Source organism: Xyrauchen texanus, chromosome 16, assembly GCF_025860055.1.
Source record: "Xyrauchen texanus isolate HMW12.3.18 chromosome 16, RBS_HiC_50CHRs, whole genome shotgun sequence".
Classification (NCBI taxonomy): Eukaryota; Metazoa; Chordata; class Actinopteri; order Cypriniformes; family Catostomidae; genus Xyrauchen; species Xyrauchen texanus.
The window spans coordinates 22,233,293-22,253,863 of NC_068291.1; the positions used below are offsets into that span (position 1 = coordinate 22,233,293).

The 20,571-nt window shown below is 40.6% G+C and overlaps 1 protein-coding gene across 3 annotated transcripts in view; it reads right to left on the bottom strand.

The window, feature by feature from the left end:
* LOC127656802 (phosphatidate phosphatase LPIN1-like) overlaps window positions 1–20,571 on the bottom strand; it is a 41,992-nt gene that overhangs the window by 12,516 nt on the left and 8,905 nt on the right. For 2 of the 3 annotated variants that reach the window (XM_052145259.1, XM_052145260.1), the window contains exons 2-11: window positions 12,470–12,670; window positions 11,734–11,829; window positions 8,377–8,672; window positions 6,547–6,642; window positions 6,261–6,359; window positions 3,116–3,242; window positions 2,472–2,763; window positions 2,087–2,180; window positions 783–964; window positions 570–663 (exon numbers count right to left, since the gene is read on the bottom strand). In XM_052145259.1, coding sequence (XP_052001219.1) covers window positions 570–663; window positions 783–964; window positions 2,087–2,180; window positions 2,472–2,763; window positions 3,116–3,242; window positions 6,261–6,359; window positions 6,547–6,642; window positions 8,377–8,672; window positions 11,734–11,829; window positions 12,470–12,670 — 1,577 coding nt within the window. Of the gene's footprint in view, window positions 1–569; window positions 664–782; window positions 965–2,086; window positions 2,181–2,471; window positions 2,764–3,115; window positions 3,243–6,260; window positions 6,360–6,546; window positions 6,643–8,376; window positions 8,673–11,733; window positions 11,830–12,469; window positions 12,671–14,857; window positions 15,015–20,571 lie in introns of those variants that run through there. The other variant, XM_052145261.1, reaches the window with a different exon arrangement.

The following is a 20,571-nucleotide window of genomic DNA, read 5'->3' on the forward strand; positions in this document are numbered from 1 at the left end:
CTGAACCCCAAGTTGCTCCAAATGGCAGGCTAGCGCCTTGCTATGAATTGGTGTATGAATGGGTGAATGTGTCACAGTGTAAAGCACTTTGAATACCATTAAGGTTAAAAAGGTGCTATATAAGTGCAGACCATTTACAGTATAAAGATAAAAATGCTATAATTTTTCTTTTCTCCCTAATCCATCAAGTAACATTAAACATTTCCCAAAGTCTAAGTGAGAGTTTGACTAATTGAAATAACTTGTCCCCACATAGGTTGCAGAATGTGGCTTCTGTATCTGCTTTGTTACAGCACTCATGAAACCATGTTCATGATTTGCGTCAGCACCAGTGTCAAGCGGCACTTTGAACTCCACATGATACAAACAGTGTTTATGCTGTATTAACAGTAAATGAGTTAATCGCGATTAAGAAAAATGTACATGTTAAACTTTTTTAATTAATCACATGCGTTAACACGTTAATTTTGACAGCTCTATTCGAAATACTAAAATTCTAAGCTGGGGGTTCTTTGAAAATAATTTTGAGAATAACATGCCATATGTTTTATTTTTTATCCATCACATACTTGGTTCCAATTTTTACGACCAGGTTGGGATCATCAATAATAGATGGGTTATCTGCAAACTCCTGATAGGATATTGCTCGTTCCTCGAATTCGTCTGTAAAAAAAATATTAAGACATAAAAAAAATGTTATTGTGTTAAAATTGAGTCTAGACTAAAAAAAAAAGCCACTGAAAATAAAAAAAAAATACTTAATCTGCATAATCTTATTTTACTTCTAGTGATCTCTCTGTTTTCTGACAGTCCTCCACACAGAGAGATGGCAATATTAGGCAAGTCTCCTAACTGATCAGACAAGCTGTCCAATCCGCTGTCCATTCCACTGCTGCCCACTGACTGAGGGGATTGATTGGCACTCCTCGGATCAACCCCGCCCCCCAATGCAGTTGCTCCATCACTGAACAACAAAAGTGAAATTAAAAATCTAAACTTTTAAACTACAAGCACTAAATCTTGATAATAAATTAATTAACCCTTGTGTGTCAATATAAAAAAGATACTCAGATGTCCTTCAAGGACAAAAATGTCCACGTCAAAAAATTGCCATAATAATATTATATATTAATATTATTTTCCATATTATAATTTTTCTTTTCTCCCTAATTTGAAATGGCCAATTCCCAATACACTCTAAGTCTTCGTGGTGGCGTAGTGACTCACCTCAATCCGGGTGGCAGAGGACGAATCTCAGTTGCCTGAGTTGGATTGCTGAGACTGTCAATCAGCGCATCTTATCACGTGGCTTGTTGAGCGTATTACCGCGGAGACATAGTGCATGTGGAGGTTTCATGCTATTCTCCGCAGCATCCATGCACAATTCACCACGCGCCCCACCGAGAGCAACAACCACATTATAGCGACCACGAAGAGGTTACTCCATGTGACTCTACCCACCCTAGCAACTGGGCTTGATTGGTTGCTTAGGAGACCTGGCTGAAGTCACTCAGCACGCCCTGGATTCTAACTTGTGACTCCAGGGGGTGGTAGTCAGTGTCTTTACTCGCTGAGCTACCCAGGCCCCATATTTTCTACAATACAGCAAACAGAAAATAGGAAAAAAACATGTATGTGCTCCATAGGCTAAACATGAGAGAAATGACACCATCTAGTGGAAAATATAAAACATTTTTTTATTATTTTTTTTTAATGTTTGAAGCCAGGGCTCCGGAATGAATACATAATATCATAGAATTCACGATTTTATGCTTTAATGGCACTGGGATCAAATATTGCAGTTTTAATGGTTCAATGGGGACATTTTTGTCCTGAAGGTATAGATGTATTTTAGGAACTGAGGTTGAAATGTCAAAATTCCCCCAAAAACACACACCTTTGGCAAAGTTTATTCCGTTGGCATTAACACAGCCAAAATGATTGAAAAAGACAGAAATTACTTGAAGTTAGCACAAGGGTTAAGTGATTAGCTTAAAGACTATGATTACATTTGTGAATAAACAAGAAAGATGAGATATAAGTTGACATTGATCAGCATGTTACACATTTAAGCAGTGCAATTTACCTTTTAGGAAAGTACAGGGCTGCCACCTCAGGTTCCAACTCTGTGATTTCATCCAGGTATACCCCATCTGATCCAAGATGCCGGCTCTTTTTGTCTAAGAATGAATTATTATTACTCAAAATGTTGCTCAACTGTCCAAAAAAGTACTAAACTGTTTTATATATATATATATATTCATATTATCAATCTATAAATATAACATTTAGCATTTCATTTTATCAAAGTGTGACTGTAAAACACATTTTCTAAATTTTACATTTTAAATACAGTATACAAATATTAAATATCATTTAAAAGCATTCAAGCAACACTCTAAATTCTGAAGTAACTTTCCGTTTAAATGCCAACCATCTATGGCTATATTAACAAAACCCTTACTTTCTACCTTTTCTCTTGGATGGAGAGTCAGTCTTGCTAATGGCATGAGCTCCAGGACTGTGGCGGCCCTCCTCTAGATCTGTTGTTAGATGAGTGGCTGCACTGATGGCCTCAACCTCTACAACAGGTGCTGCTGCCCGCTCACCAGCCCTGAGATCTGGCACATACACATGGAGATCACAATCCTGAGACTCCACCATCCCAACTCCTGTAATGTCTCTAAAGTGTGTGCTGGCAGGTGGTGGGATTGATGCTTGAGTCACCACCATGGGCTCTGACATAGCCTGCAGGAATGAAGGCTGAGGAAAGAGAAAGACCTAGAGTGATATTTCTTTAAAATAAATTTGTGTTTTTGGTCTTTTACATTAGTCAATACAAATCAAGACAGCTCTTTTTCTGATTTCAGATTTGTTAGAGGCTGTTAACACATGATGCATTTTTGCATTCATCTGCAATGAACAACAAAGTTTTTTTTATTGTTTTTCTATGTAAACATTTACTAAACCTTTTTTGACAGGTGCCACATGTTTTGAGCTGCAATGAGAAGTTACAAACGTCCTTTCTATTGTGCACCATCTAGCTTTAAAAAAAAAAATCCTTTTAGGATACACAGAACTTGTGGTTATATGGCATGGCTGTTGGTTTCTGTACCTTGGCAGCGTGAGGCAGCTCTCCCCATGTCCACAGCATCTCAGGATTGTTTGGTTTCCCTTCGGACCTCTGGCTGGCCAGTAGCTCTGAGTCACTCTTTGGTGTTGAGGGCAAGGAGCCATTTGGACTGAGAGAGGAATGAGGAGGAAGACATTGAGAAATATTTGGATTCATATTAGGATTGTAATTATATGGCTGTTATGAAATTACAGTTACTTTTTAAAATTTTAATTTCTCATCCAGCTTGGCAAATAGCTTGTCATTAAGTTAGAAAATACCTGAACATTGGGTAATACTCTAGAGATCCCAGAAAGCAAAAATACATTGAAACAATGTTGGCATTGAAGTGATGTTACAATCTGATGTTAATTCTAAATTAACATGTTTAGAATTTACTCAAGAGTGATGTTAATGCACTCTTGAGTTAATATGGAAACAACATTAAAATTTCAACAAACAAAAAAAATCACTGTTAAGACATTGAATCAATGTTAGAATCAGGTGTTGATTCTACATCACTTTTGTTGAAACAATGTTAAAATATTCCAAGATTCAAGAAATTTGTTGAAAAACAATTATACAAATAATAGTTTCTAGTCACGTAGTTTCTAGAATTTATTTATATTTATCACAATAGTAATAACAGTAAGAAAAAGAAAAAGTTGTAGCTGGAGGCACCGGAGGAACTGCTCCCACGCTCATTTGCAACTAAAACAGAACAGATCAAAAAACAGTAGGATATAAACCAATGGGACAGAATAATAATCTTAATTGTGGAAAATTGTTTTGTAAAGTACACCAGGTTCATTTTTGACAAATCGATCATGTAGATTAGTCCAGTCCTGGGACCCAAAGTCCTGTAGATTTTGAATGTCTCCCTTACCACACATACCTGATTCCACTCATCAGTTAGTAGAGGCACCCTGAAATGAATTGGGTGTCAGATAAGAAAACCATCAAAAATGTGCAGTCTGTGGGAACAGACAATGGACCCTTTTCACTGACTGTGATAAAGCGTTTTACCCTTATTTAGCAGTGTATGTAAATGTAGCAAAACATTTTATAATTGTAATTTTTTTTATTATATAGTGCTAATTTTTTACATTATACTTTGCATTATATTACCCTAGAAAAAGATTTAATAAACGAGGTACCACAGCTGTGGTGAGGATGCTAATACAGCTTCTGAGGTAGTGATGGTATTTACTGACTGCTCTCTGAATATGAGAAATTGGGTCCATTATGACAATATATAGTTTGTTTTGATTCTTTAAGCAGTCTCTGGTATTTTTACAAGAATATTGTTAGGAAATGCCAAGGGTACTTCACAATGCTAAATGCTATACCAATATATTTTCTGCCTCATTCCGTTAAGAGAATCTTCATAAGATTGAAAAAGTTGTTTTATACACTTGATGTTACAAGCAGACGCAGTACAGATTGTGTAGTTTGTCATGTAAGAGTAAGATCGCCTACATTTTTGTAAGAGCTGTTGATTAAAAGTTACATTAATCGGCCAATAGTTGATTATCCATTCTAATAATTACTAGATTACTCAATTATCAAAATAATCATTAGCTGCAGCCCTACATGAAGGTCTGGTTGTTGAAATATGGGGATTAAAATAAGGAACACTGGAATTCACCTAGCAACACCTAGTCACCTCATAATTCTGGTATTTAACATTAAATCACACAAAGCAGGGCATATACTGTATAAACTGTTTTAAAACTATTCAATAATAATCAGTTTACAAAAATCCATCACTGAAAAAGTGCATTTTGAAAAATGTTGAATACATTTTACTATTTTCCTTACCTGATATAACTGCAAGGATGTGAGGTGCTGATTGGTCCATTCCAGATCCCAGCTGATCACACGTTTTACTACAGATCAATGTGTATTCAATGTCACTCCATAATGTGGTGCTTCTCATTTCTTTAATTGTGCATCCTTATTTTTCTGTCTTTTCTTTTTCTATCTTTTTCGTAACTCCTCCCTATTAAGACGCAAGGAAAGAATACAAGGATGCTCTGCAAGTGCAGAATCAAATAATTAAATCAAAGCACTGTGTAAAATGGCATATCCTTGCTTACTCAAGTGTCACTTCCAAGTGCCATCAATCAATGATGATTATGCACAGAATGTATTACCACTGCGCTTAAAGGGATCTGCCATAAATGTTCTTTGAACTTTTTAAATGAAGACTTTACTAATAAATCTTGATAAATCAAGATGCACTTTTGAAGTGTGGAAATGTTTCTTCAAAGACTTTAAGCACTTTTTAAAATTCATATATTTAATTACTATCAGTAAGAGAGAAAAAAAAAAGCCAGTAAAAAAAGGGACAGAGAAATAATAAGGTACACCATTGTTATGCTAGAGAATGTGAGTACATAAGATTTTTCAACAAACAAGACTTCTGTATAGGATGCACCTGTGTTTCCTCACTATCGAGGAAGCATCAGTTAAAGTATTGAGAAGTACACATGATCTCGTGGTCATCAACTATAAATTAATGTTAATTCAGACCCACTTTATATTAGGTGTCTATAACTACTATGGAGCATTTGATACAATTTACTTATTATGTACATAAGTGTTGTTGCATTGTACATACATATTAAGTACTTGCTTGTAATTACATCTGTAGTTACACTCTTTACCTTTCCCCTAAACCTAACCCAACCCTTACTCTAACCCTTATCCTACCCGTAGCGCAACTTCAGTAGCAGCAAATGAGAATTTTGCAGAACAACATGTAGTTACACGATAATTAGATTGTATTGTATGTATTTTAATGTTAGTGCATAGCAGTTAAACACAACTGATATAAAGTGGGACCATTAGTTCACTGTCACCACCCAAATATGCTGTTGACTTTCATCAAAATTTCAATGTTGATGTAACTTACTTTTAACATTGAAATTTCGATCTCAAACAAAATTATGATTTGGGTAAAGAAATCAACATTGTATCAAAGTCACTTTGCTGTCTGGGATATAAGGCTTTTTAAAAGCTTAAATTAAGCCTTGTGCCTTTGTTGTAAATGTAAATACATTTTGATGGAAATTGTCTCGATGTTTAAAAAACAGCTTCTGAAGACCATGGGTACATGTACAGCAATGATGAAAGCAGTAATTACCTGTGTGTTGACTGGAACATAGCTGTCTGTTGGGGACAGGAGATGGATAATCCTGCATTGGTGGGAATGGGCAAGGAGCATGTCTTCTCCAGCCCTGCACTGTTGGTCAATAGACAAAACTTTAGATTCAAATGTCTGTTATTTTAGTCTCATATCTCAATTTTAATGGCATGGGGTGGGGGTGGGGGTCTGCTTTGACCTGAACACAATATAAGGGTTAATGGGTAACTATGCTCCCCTACAAAGCCTAGTCTACACCCCAGTAATTTGAACACTGGTGGTATACCTCTTAACACCGGTCCACTTTCCTTCAGACTTTGTGTATGTGGTGGTTGTGGAGCTTCTTTTCATCTTCTCAGCAAATAGCTCATGTGACATGGCTCTGTTAACAGATATATGCACACATATACAGTAAGTATATACTGTACACATGCAAAAACGGAAAAGTAAGAAAGACTATGCATTTAAAGTAAATTAGATATTCCGGAAGCATAGATATAACCAGGAAAAATCTGCAGTGCTTGTTTTCAGCAACCTCATTTTCCCAGAAAACCCCATTGTGGGGGTTTCTGGATTCTTGTCCAACTTCTGCTTAACAGAACAACACACTATTGAGTTCACATTCATGCCCAGTTGACTCTTTTTGGCCTTGTGAACAGTTTTCCCACTGGCTTCTACTGTCAATTTTAAAATGTATTACAGATTCCTGGGAAACAAATTCTTGGTAACGCAAAGCATTATGTATGAATTTGAATGAATTTGTTTTCCACTGGAAATGAAAGTAGGAAAAAGGATAGTTTTGTTGTTTAGGCAGTTTATATTGCAAAACATTTATTTTCTTGGATATGTGGGGAATATACTAGATTTCCCCCCATTACAAAGGACTCCCCTTGAGCCAGAGCAAAACTTGGCATGGTTTCAACAGATTTCGTGGAAAAACATTGGAGAGGCTGTTTGAGCTACTTGTTTACTTGAGCAATAGAACTACCGATCTCTTTTTCTCCACTCTGCCTCTCTTTCTTTCTCTCTCTCCATTGCAGAGCTTATTCAAAGATTGAACAACAAGCCCACATTAAAAGGCTGCTGCAACTGGAATAACTTCAGGAAACTGGAAACAAACTAAATATGCCACTGAAATCACTTTTATTTATTGCACTGATTGCAGTTTTGGAGCAGTTAAGAGGAGGAGTGTATCTTTTGGCATTACCAGAGCAATCTATTTTGTCTTAAATGTTGTATGTGGTTGCTTCTATACCACAGTGTTTGCTTCAGTCCAACAGGAAATAAGTTAAGCTCTGTATCTGCTGCCAAGCCAACTCCAAGAAAAGTGATATTTAGATTATATGTGAAATCTTGGCAATGCCACTGTAGCCATTTACTTATGTAGCATTTTTAGTAGAAAAATCATGAGCAACAGTGAGGACTTGTACTGTAGATTACTGTAGTTGTATTTAGATATTAGTCCCCCTCTTTTAGTGCTTTTTCCATTGATCAGATCACAATCAGATAACACTTTACGACACATTGCAATCAGATATTGATCGGACCACTGAAACCACATTTGGAGGTGGTCAAGAATGGATTTACACCATATTAGATGGTGTAATTAATATGGGATTGGTTACAATGATCAACTACTGCAAAAAAACAAGTTTTACATACCAGAAGTAGAGCTGTAATTTACACATTTTACTTTACACTAAGTTAAAGCTGAAGTATGTAATTTTTGCGCCACTAGCTCCACCAAATGGAATTGCAAAAATAAGCTTTCTGAATATGTTGGTTTTGGTCAAACAAAGAGATAGTCCTGCCTCCAACTCATGCCACTGGTTGAGTAACGTTGTTGGGGCGGGTCTAAGTGGGTCACTCAAAACAAAAAGCTCAATTTTCATATGCCACAGATATACAGTTTCAAGAAAATTAACGCATAAATGACTTACTAATAGTTGTCTCTGCATATTAAGCTGCGATAGGAGAAAGTATTTTAACACTGAAAAAGTTACATATTTCAGCTTTAATTGTGATTATATAACCTTGATTATTTTTTTGTGTAGCCCTAATCAGGTTATAAAACCAATTTGGGGTAAAAGGAAATGATTGTGCTGTTTGTTCTGACCTACTGCATGTAGCCTCTTTTTCTTCATCAGAACTCAAATCGATGGGAAACATGTCCTCATCTTCTGAGAAGTCTCCATTATCCTCTCGCTTCTTGTCCACTTTAGATTTTCTCCTCCTTTTTCTCCTCTTCTTCATGATTGAGCTCTCTCCAAAGGCTTGCGTGGGGCCGAGGGTATGAATGGAGGTTCCAGTTCCAGACTCAGACAGATGGGACATGCCTTTACCCATCTGGGCCTGCATTAGAGTTGAGCCTTCTGAAATGATGGGAGATGTGGCCAAATGGGATGGCATCTCCTGTGGAGACAGCAGTAATTTATATGCATGCTTTAGTTAGAATAACTGCAATTGTGAATTGTGATGCTGTCATCAATTACTCATCCTTATTATGTCCCAAACATCATAAAAGGACTTTTTATGTTTAAAACTAAAAGGAGGTTAAGGGGAAGTCACACTACACTTCATATTCTATTCACTCCCATTCAAATGCATCTAATCACGGGAAACCAGAAACACAACCTCATATGAAGAAATGTTGTACTATGCTGCATATCGAAAGTTCAAGTTTGGTGAACTCTGACCTGCAAATCCATATGACAAGAGGATGCATAACCAATAGAAGATTGAAATGTAACCCGCTGACCTCTTATCTCAATTCAAAGAATACATAATTTTAAGCTGCATGATTTGTTGTTGCAGGAACACGAGTAGACAATATATTTGAACACTTTAAATATAATGTTATTTGTTTTTTTTAATGTATTATTACATACACCAGAAGCTCTCCCACATAACATCAAAAAATGTTGGTGCTCAATTCATAGTGTGACCTCCTCTTTAGGCAGAATGACAGCCTCAGTCGGCATACACTTTCAATGTATAGAAAAAAAGATGCAATCAAAGTGAATGGTGACTGACCCTATCATTGTGCCTAACATCTTTTGTGTGCGGAAATGGAAAAAGGGAAGCCATGTTGGTTTGGAAAAACTTGTTCAGTCAAGACCACTTCTGTCATATAAATACTAACCTGAATATTTGAATGAATACTTTATTGCCTTGTAAACAATTAAATAATTTGTTGTTGTTGGCGGTATGGTTCTGTTCTGGGCAAACACCCCCCACATCCATGCAGCCATAGCAGCAGCAGCAGACTACTGAAGATCTCAGACTAATAGTGTGTGTTGTATGCAAACAATGCAAAACATATTGTATCTGCAAACCCATATTCATATAAACATAGCTGTAGACTGTAACCATAGATTTGGTTTCACTGTGTCAGCTTAAATCTTAGCTGTACAGCAATGTGACCTTAATGCTATGTGACAGATCTCTGCATCTTTCATTATATCTAAACTTATTCACGTGCAGCATAAAAGCACTCAACTGTCTGCTTTATAAAAGTGTGCATGGCTGCTAAAGACAGACAGAGAAACAAATCCAGAATGTCCAGTTGTTGACATATCCAGTTGTTCTTAAGAACCAGACTGCCAGCACAAGTTCAGACCAGGGCCAAACAGAATCTGTGGATTGTTTTGACATTTCCTGTACTGATTTTTTTTTTTGGAAACAATTCTATGGAATCTATTTATTTTAATCATGTAAAATAAAAATGTGTTGAACTGAGTTGAGTACTACAGTCCTAATGGCTGCTGAAATCACTTGTAAATTGGCTAAAATATTTCATAAACCTATATGCATGGGCCAGAGGATGTGTGGAAATTAGTAAATGATGCATGATTTCTACATGCACACATTCCATATGGGACCAAATGCATTCTTGTGTTTAAAAAAAAAAAGCTGTATCGCAACGAATGGAAGAATTCTGGCGAGACGTGTTTCAAAAAGTGAAGTTCCTTTAAATTTGCACGGTGTCTTAAAAATGCGGCACTCGTGCTGCCTACTCACTCTAAAAAAAACAGCTAGATGGGGTGCAATGGTTAAAGCAGTCATTCTAGCACATGTTTATATACTGTAGAAAAAATATAAAAAATCAGCACAGATGAAAGCAAAAACATGTTTGGTGTGAACAGCCACTTGAGCATATTTTTGCACCACTAGCAGCACAAAATGGTACTGCAAAAATTATTATTGTATTACCACCCCAAGCTCTCTTTACCAATACACGCAACTTTCTAACTGGCTAACACACGTGCATTTTGCTGCATTTTAATGTAGCTATATAATTAATGCTATAATGAAATGTTTGTATGCTGCGTGACATGACAAGGAAATCTGTACTTGTACAAAAAAGTTATCTGTAAGTACATTCCAGTAGGTCCAAATGTAAAAAAAAGGGGTAACACTTAAAAACAAAACAATTAATGTTACAAATTGAAAACTGTTGTCAGAAACATGGACTGAAAATGTTCCAAGGAACAAAAACAGAAAATGAAAAAAAAAAAAAAAACATTTAAGAATGTAACCAAAAACCATGAAAAAAATAGTTTCTGCAGAGAACGAACCGAAATGGCAAAAAAAATAAATTAAGATTTAGTACAAAATTAAATTTTGTAAATGTAATAAAGTACCAGAATTTTTGAACAGGATAGCCCTTGTAAATGGCTAGCTGTGCCCCTGTTGTAGTTTTATGTAAATGGTAAAATGATTCTGTATGGTTCATCATAACGTTGTCTTAAATCTTGAGTACATATGTTGATATTTTCTCCAGTTAAAAGTGCTATAAAAGAGAGCAACATTATTTCAACAGTTAAGTGAATTCAATTATACTTCTACGACAATAGCAGGACAGTTACTTTCTGTTCTGTAAGAGGGAGCTCAGGGCAAGGGTAACTCTTTTCAGCCAATGTCACAAACCTTCAAGTGCCAACGTTCCACATGAGTGCTTACCAACCAAGGCAACAATTTTAGCAAGTACTGAACGCAATGTACCCCAGCTGATACTCATCTCAGGCATTCGTGACCATGATTAGCAAGACGACATCTGTGGTCTGAATGTAATAAGGAAGGTTTGGAAGACTTAGCCAGGGGGATAACCAACATTATGAGGGCAGTGCTTTTTTTATCTCAGGGGCCAGGCTGATTTCAGGGCTTTCTCCTCATCCAGCCTTACTTTGCCCTTTAAATTGGCTCACTTTTTCTGTCAGGCCTGGGAAGGGGGAAGATGGGCTGGCAGTGGCCTTGGCAAACAGGGTCTGTTCTAGAGCAAAGTGTTCAAGCTCGGGTAACAAAATGCATGCAGCATGATTGTTTCCAGTAAACAAGTTCAAATTTCAAGCTATGTTACTTAGAAAAGACTTCCATACTTCATGTAGCATTCCTCAGTGTAAAATGAACCTATGCTAAAAAAAAACTCCAACGCTAGATTATTTATTTTTTTGTACAGGACGCCACTACTCACCTCATCATTTTCTGTTTCTTTAACAAAAAACGCCTCTCCATTTTCACCCAGTTTCATGTGTAAACCGACCGGCTCCCCATTTATCTCAATGTCAACCTGAGGAGAGATGAAAGACAGAATGCTGTCACTGTAATAAAGACAATTTACAACAGTAAGCCATGTGCAACACAGAGGCATTGACAATACAAATTGTATCGCCTCTTCAAAGAATTGTTTTAATTTTAAGTATTAAACTTTTTACTATAACATAAATTACTTTATGTTCTTATATGACTCCAATCCATTATAGACGTTTCCAGGCTTGAAAATGATTTCCATGAATTAAAGATGAAGTATGTAACTTGTGCGCCACTAGTGTCACCAAACTAAAATGCAAAAATAATGAATAGGTTTCCCAAACATCTGCCATCTACCATTGGTCATAAACAGATAGTCCATCCACATACTCATGCAATAAAATAAAATAAAAAAGCAATAAAAACCACTTGACTTGTCTCATGCCATTTTGCTGTGTCGGGCTGGTCGCGATGCTCAAACAAACAGAGCAATGTTATGGTAGTGCAACAGTATTAACCTACTAGTGTCTTACTTTATAGTTGTCTACCCACATTAAGTTAGGATAGGAGAACACAGACAACAAGACCAGTGAATTGGTAAGTTGGAAAAATATGCATTATTACACAATACTTTATGACAATACTTTACCACCATAAAACATGCCTACGCTAGCACTTACCACTTTCTCCCGGGAGCGCAGGACTCCCATCTTGCCGAAGCGGACGTGAAAAGGCGAGCACTGTAGTGTGCCATCGGGCTGCCGCACCACAATGACATCAATACAGCCAGACAGGGTGGCAGGATTCAGGCCTCTGTATAGCTCCTTCACCTGCACAAACACCTGACCGGCCAGCTGACCCACGTAGTTCATGGTCTGACTCTGGAATTATTTTAAGGCATAATCTACAATCACAATTTCACCAAACTGCACAATGATGACTCTAAGACATTACAGCTTCATTTTCTGTAACAGCATAATTTTCTGTAAAGCTGCTTTAAAACGATGTTTTGAAATGACACCTTTCAGGTGGGTAAGCACAAATTAAATCTACAGCATCTTAAAAACATTATTTTCTCTTGTTTTTGTGCACCAATGTACCAAAATAGTGTCTATAATATCTATTATTGTGCTCTGGGATGATCTTTTTCCTAAACATATTTTGATACTTGTCTTAATATACAAGTATTTAACAATTTAATCATAACAAATAATCTTTGTTATGAAGTCAAGCATTATACATCTCTGCACTTTTGCACAAATATTAATAACATTTTGTGTTAAAGTGCAAGTCTGTGCAAAGCCAGCTGTCATGTTGATGTCATTTTAATGACACAGCTGTGTTTATAGAGATTTAAGAAGAATTTTAGTGATTGAAATCAACAAAATACTCAACATCTTTACAATAAACAGGTCTTGACAATTGTGCAACATTTTTGCAACTGCAGGTTTCACGTAAAAAAAAAGGGCCTGTGGAGCGAAACGGGTTAAAGAAAAACATGCTGTCTTGCTTAACTCAAGCCCAGACCTCTTTGGCATATTTAGGTGAAAGGTGAAATGAATGCCATTGAACCCCATGATGAGTGTAAGTGGTGCAGACAATGAAACTGCTCAAAATGGGACTACAGCTGATATTCCAACAGCATTTTCAAGGGTTTAGTAATGCCAAGGCACAAGCATGTCTGTACTGCACACAATAATTAAGTAATACTTTTTATTTTTTAAGAACCGTAATAAGTGTCTGCACATTTGCAGTTAAAAACATCTTTTGTGTTGTATTCCTGTACTATTACAATATGCATGCATGGGATTGTGTAAATCAGACATGGCAGAAGTTTTCCTGACATTAAGAGGAGGGGAAAAATCAGTATGTACAGTATGCTCTCATAGTAGAACCAGGAAATCTACAATGTATTCCCCTAGATGTAACCCTGGAGTTGTGTAGAAATCTTAAACAAGTCTTCATTGTTCAGCATCACAATATATATATATCTGGTCATCTGCTGTTGTACCTAATCACCTAAAGGTTTGATGTGTTGGGTATTTTGAGATGCTGTTCGGCTCTCTACAGTTGTACAGAGTGGTTCTGAGTTACTGTAGCCTTTCTATCAGCTTGAACTAGTCTGGCCTTTCTCCTTTGACCTCTCTCATCAACAAGGTGCTGCCGCTCACTGGATGTTTTTTTTTTTTTTTTTGGCACCATTTTAAGTTAATTCTAGAGACTGTTGTGCATGAAATTCCCAGGAGATCGATAGTTACAGAAATACTCAACCAGCCCGTCCGGCACCAACAATCATGCCATGGTCTAAAATCACAAAATTTTTCCCATTTTGATGGTTGATGTGAACATTAACTGACGCTCCTGACCTGTTTATGCATTATTTTATGCATTGCACTGCTGCCACACGATTGGCTGATTAAATAATTAAGTGCACAGGTGTTCTTAATAAAGTGCTCAGTGAGTGTATATACTGTATATTTGTGGATATAATCATTAAAAGTCACATGGGACTTAACATGACTCTAATGGTTCTGATGCTAATAATTGCACAAGCATCCAAATGTACAGTGGTGCAGCATATAAGCTACAGTGTAACGCTAAATGTATCAATATAGTGTAAGGTCACCTATTGCATAATTTGCCCATACTCACAAACACTATAGAATAATATAATATCTTACAGGGCAAGCAAGACGCTCTATTATTAAGGAATTATTTTTTTACACTTAATATTGCATGACGTTGTTAATTAACGTAGATGTCAATATGTAAGCTTTATCACTAGTTTAGAGAGATTTTTCTGTAATCGCTACTAAATCTGTAATGGATCATATTTTTAACTAACGTATTAATTGCTGAACATAAAATTAACATTCTTATTTGGGACATAACATTTCAAATTACTGTATATGATTGCTACAGAAACCATATAGGTCACGGATCATTACAGTCAGTGGATACGTGATCCATCGAATTGTAACCAATCATCACATAAATTGACCAATCCTCAAGAATATACAGTTTGATTATGAAAAATACAGAATGCAAATAAGAGGCGTTATACATACGAGGGATGCGACAGACGCGTTAGGATGTCATTGCATTGAAGAGCATTAGTCAATCCTCGTCTGTGTGCTGCTGAATTGATGTAGGCTGATCTCGAGTCATGTAATCTTCCCTCTCCCTATCAAGACTCTGTCTGTCCAGCGACTATCTGTGTCGCTACCGTATAAAGCAGGGTGGAACTGCTTGCAGTCCTGCCTCTGCAGCTGACATCAAAATGAACCCTTTACACACTTAGGGGCCGTTCAGACCGAACACGTTCTCGCGCTTAAAAAGCTCGACGCAGCCACGAATAGAACTGAACGCAGGTGTGACGAGACGGGTTTAAAGAAGTTGGCGCTCTTTTCAACGTGACACAGCGGCGATGCGCAATGCACGAGACGCTGAAAATAACAGGTGAACGCGGCGTAGTGGTCAAAGACGACTGTCTAGGGCATGTTGTCATAGAAAACAAGTAGAAAAACAGCGCAGACGCATGGAAAACACTTTCGGTGTGAACAGCCCCTTATACACTGCGAACGACCACGAGAACGCTCCCGTTAGTAAACAGAAACCACGCTGCTCGCGTAGCCTACAACGCGTCGTTCACGGTTACGTATAGAATCCTGACGTTGGCATCCTGACGACCAATAAAACATTTTGTTTATGCGAGCGGTGCGACGCAACGCGACAAACTGCAATGCTCATTTTAGCTTTCTACAGCCGTGGCCAAAAGTATTGGCTGACATAAATTTTGTGTTTTGCAAAGTTTCCTGCTTCAGTATTTGTAGATATTTTTTTCACATGTTTCTATGGTATTCTGGAAAACAATGATAAGCGTTTCATACGTTGTAAAGGCTTTTATTGGCAAAAACACTAAAATTATGCAAAGAGTCAGTATTTACAGTGTTGACCTTTGTTCTTCATAACCTCTGCAATTCGTTCTGGCATGCTGGATATCAGCTTCTTGGCCAAATCTTGACTGATGGCAATCCATTCTTCATTTATTAGTGCTCAGATTTTATCACAATTTGTGGGTTTCTGTTTGTCCACTCGCCTTTTGAGGATTGACCACAGGTTCTCTATGGGATTACGATCCGGGGAGTTGCCTGGCCATGGATCCAAAATTTCAATATAATGATCTCTGTGCCACTTCATTATCAATCTTGCCCTGTGACATGTTGCTCCATCATGCTGGAAAATGCACGGATCATCGCCAAATTGCTCCTGGATCGTTGGAGAAGTTGCTCTTGTAGGATGTTTTGATACCATTCTTTATTTATGGCAGTGTTTTGGGCAGAATTGTGAGAGAGCCCACTCCCTCGGATGAAAAGCAACCCCACACATGGATGGTCTCAGGGTGCTTCACTGTTGGCATGACACAGGACTCATGGTAGCGTTCACCTTTTCTTCTCTGGACTATCGAATTTCCAGATGTCCCAAACAGTCGGAAGGGGGCTTCATCAGAGAAAATATCTTTGCACCAGTCTTCTGCTGTCCAATCCTTGTACTTCCTGTAGAATTTCAGTCGTCCTCCTCAGGAGGAAACAGTCCTGACTCTTGCTGGACACTCTGGGATGTCCTGAAGCCTTCTTCACTGCAGTTGAACCTCTCTCCCTGAAGTTCGTGATGATCCGGTAAATTCTTTCAGGAGCAATATTCTTTGCAGCAATTTCCTTGCATGTGAGGCCATTTTGATAAAAACACTACAAAAGTTATTAACAAGAATGCGATTTTTCCCCTAATATCAAAGGTCTTACTAGAAAAAAGAAATTATGATCTAACGTGAATTTTCTTGATAAAAAATATGATCGTGTCTGGTAACATGTGCATGTAAAATGGCTAGAAATAGCATTTTAGCTTAGCGTAAAGCTGACAATTTACACAAGATTTATTTATATTTCTTCTGCTCCAAACTTACTTCAAATTCTCTGTCTGCTCGTATGAATGTGACACATCATAAGAAAGTGTTTCACCGCTGTTCAATTGCACTTTGGATCGGATCATTTATATATATAAATGTTTTCCATCCGAAAGGACTAAATATTAAATTAAACAAATGACAATAAAATGCTAAGTAATCTCCTTAGTAATAAAAATACTTTTTGAATGTAACTGTATTATAATTAACAATGATTAAAATTGTAACTAGTGCAATACAGTTACTTATATTTTGTATTTTAAATGCATAATCCCATTACATGTATTCCGTTACTCCCCAATCCTGCTCGTGTATTTAGTGACCTGGGACCTCATTCCACCCCCTTGTACTGTACCACAACCATTTTTTGGAGTTGTGCCAACACCTCTTTAGTATTGCTCAATCTCTCTGTTTTATGAATAGTGTAACACACACACAAACACAAATGGCAAAATTGCAAATAATATTAATAATAATTTTATAATAGTTTAAGTACCAAAAGTTTATAGGATTATTCGAGACCCTAGGTTTTTATTAAGAGTGTTTTTTTATATGTAGGCTACTTTCTGTCCATTTTATTATAATGAATAAATCAAGTTGTAGTTTATTGCTTTATTGATAAATCAGTCAGTAGTCAATGCATTGGCTGAAATCTACATATATTAAATGACATAAGGCTATTTAACATTTAATTATAATTCCTTCCTGTTTATGGAATTAAAGTGGTGAAATAATAACAACCATGCCTTGCATTGAATGCAAGCTAGATTACACAAACACACTGACTTCTATGCTTTCGTGGCAGAGCAGCCGGCCCCACTGGCAATCAAATGTTTACAATAGCATTTGTCTGACTGTGGCTGTACGACATGTGCATGCTTGGTTTAGTCATTACTCCATCGTCACATGCTCTCAAAATGTCAAGGTATGTTATGTTTTAACACCTGCCTAACAAAGTCTGTGCATCACTCAAAAGTGAGAAAAAAAGCAAACTAATTTTGACATGATTCGACATGCATGGTCATTTAATTTTGTATTGAATTTACAATTAAATGGATTGCTAGAGGCTGGATTTGGTGGATTTGCATTGCTGAGGAACAAAAACTCAGTTTTACAAAAAAAATTAATAAAATAAATAACCATTAGAAAACATTCTGTATAGGTGTTATGATCCCTTGTTGTCTGTCCCGTGTTTTCTGTTTCTCCCGTCTCTGTTCACATTCCATGTCACGTTTTCCTTGTTGTCCGCCCCGTGTTTCACTGTCTTCGTGTTAAAACTACATTTCCCATGATCCCCAGCACTCATCACTGCCAGCCGTGTGTCATTGTGCTCACCTGATTGTAGTTTGTCATCATCTTGTATCCAGTGTATATATATACCCTGTTTGAGTCTCGTGCTGAGGACACTCGCGCCCGAGGAACCACCCCTCGTGATTCCGGCTGTCGAACCTGAGCCCCTACCTACCCGGACCAACGTGCCAGCGCTGCCAACTTCGTCCGCCCGAAGGAGGAAGAGAAGGAGGGCTTCCGCCTCCCAACCCACGCCTTCCACGGTCAGCGAGCCAGAGCCCACGCCTGCCACGGTCAGCGAGCCAGAGCCCACGCCTGCCACGGTCAGCGAGCCAGGGCCCACGCCTGCCACGGTCAGCGAGCCAGAGCCCACGCCTGCCACGGTCAGCGAGCCAGAGCCCACGCCTGCCACGGTCAGCGGGCCAGTGCCTGTAGCTTCTACCGTCCCAGAGCCAGCGCCTGTAGCCTCTACCGTCCCAGAGCCAGCGCCTGTAGCCTCTAACGTCCCAGAGCCAGCGCCTGTGGCCTCTACCGTCCCAGAGCCAGCGCCTGTGGCCTCTACCGTCCCAGAGCCAGCGCCTGTGGCCTCTACCGTCCCAGAGCCAGCGCCTGTGGCTTCTACCGTCCAAGACCCAACACTTCCCGAGCTTTCCAGAGCTCCGCCTCCCGAGCTTTCCAGAGCTCCGTCTTCCGAGCCTCTCGAGTTTTCCAGAGCTCCGCCTCCCGAGCTGTCCAGAGCTCCGCCTTCCGAGCCTCCCGAGCTTTCCAGAGCTCCGCCTCCTGAGCTTTCCAGAGCTCCACCTCCCGAGCTTTCCAGAGCTCCGCCTCCCAAGCTTTCCAGAGCTCCGCCTCCCGAGCTTTCCAGAGCTCCGCCTTCCGAGCCTCCCGAGCTTTCCAGAGCTCCGCCTCCCTAGCTTTCCAGAGCTCCGCCTCCCGAGCTTTCCAGAGCTCCGCCTTCAGAGCCTCTCGCGCCTTCCAGGGCTCCGCCCCTCAAGTCACTCAAGTCTTCCAGGGCTCCGCCCCTCAAGTCACTCAAGTCTTCCAGGGCTCCGCCCCTCAAGTCACTTGAGTCTTCCAGGGCTCCGCCCCTCAAGTCACTCGAGTCTTCCAGGGCTCCGCCCCTCAAGTCACTCGAGTCTTCCAGGACCCCGCCTCTCAAGTTTCTCGAGCCTTTCAGAGTTCTGCCTCTCGAACCTCTCGAGCCACTCAGGGCTCCTCCTCTCGAGTCTTCCAGGGCTCCGCCTCCAGAGCCTCCTACAGCTCTGCTCCCAGAGACTCCAGAACTTTCTAGGGCTCCGCCCCTCAAGCTTCCTGAGCCTTCCAGGGCTCCGCCCCTCATGTCACTTGAGCCTCCTACGGCTCCGCCTCCCGAGCCTCCTGCGGCTCCGCCCCTAAAGGCCCCTACGGCGCCACCTTCCTCGGCTCCGCCTCCTGAGCCTTCCTCGGCTCCACCTCCGGAGCCTTCCAAGCCTCCGCCTCTAGAGCCTCCTACGGCGCCACCTCCGGCGGCTCTGCCCTCGGAGCCTCCCGGGCCTCCTACGGCTCCGCCTCCCGGGCCTCCTGCGGCTCCGCCTCTCGAGCCACCCAAGCCTTCGACGGCTCTGCCCTCAGAGCCTCCCAAGCCTCCTACGGCTCTGCCTCCCGGGCCTCCTGCGGCTCCGCCTCTCGAGCCACCCAGGCCTCCTACGGCTCCGCCTCCCGAGCCTCCTTCGCCTCCGCCTCCCGAGCCTCCTACGACTCTGCTCCCAGAGACTCCAGAGCCTTCTAGGGATCTGCCTCCAGAGCCTCCTACGGCTCTGCCTCCAGAGCCTCCTACGGCTCTTCTCCCCGAGCCTCCCAGAGTTTCGCCTCTGGAGCCTCCTGCGGTGCCACCGCCCTCGGCTCCACCTCCTGAGCCATCCTCAGCTCCGTCTCCTGGGCCTTCCTCAGCTCCGTCTCCCGAGCCTCCTACGGCTTCGCCTCCTGAGCCTCCAGAGCCTCCCTCAGCTCCGCCTCCAGAGCCTCCCTCAGCTCCGCCTCCTGAGCCTCCAGAGCCTCCCTCAGCTCCGCCTCCTGAGCCTCCAGAGCCTCCCTCAGCTCTGCCTCCTGAGCTCCCAGAGCCTCCCTCAGCTCTGCCCCCTGCTCCTCCAGAGCTTTCCATGGGTCCGCCTCTCTTGGCTCCGCCTCCTGGGCCTCCAGAACCTCCCACAGCTTCGTCTCCAGAGCCCCTCTCAGCTCTGCCTCCGGGACCTGGCCCTGTCCTGAGGCTGCCTCCCAGGCCTCCTGGGCCTGTCCCTGTCCAATGGCCACCTCCCAGGTCCCCTGAACCGGCCTTCGCCTTGGGGCCAGCTCCCGGGCCACCCAAACCTGTCCCCTTAGTGTGGCCTTCTCCCTGGACCCCTGACCTAGTCCCTGTCCTGTGGCCTCCTCCCGGGCCTCCTGACCCTGTTCCCGTCCTGTGGCCTCTTCCCAGACCTCTTGACCCAGTCCCTGTCCTGTGGCCTCCTCCCAGGCCTCCTGACCCAGTCCCAGTCCTGTGGCCTCTTCCCA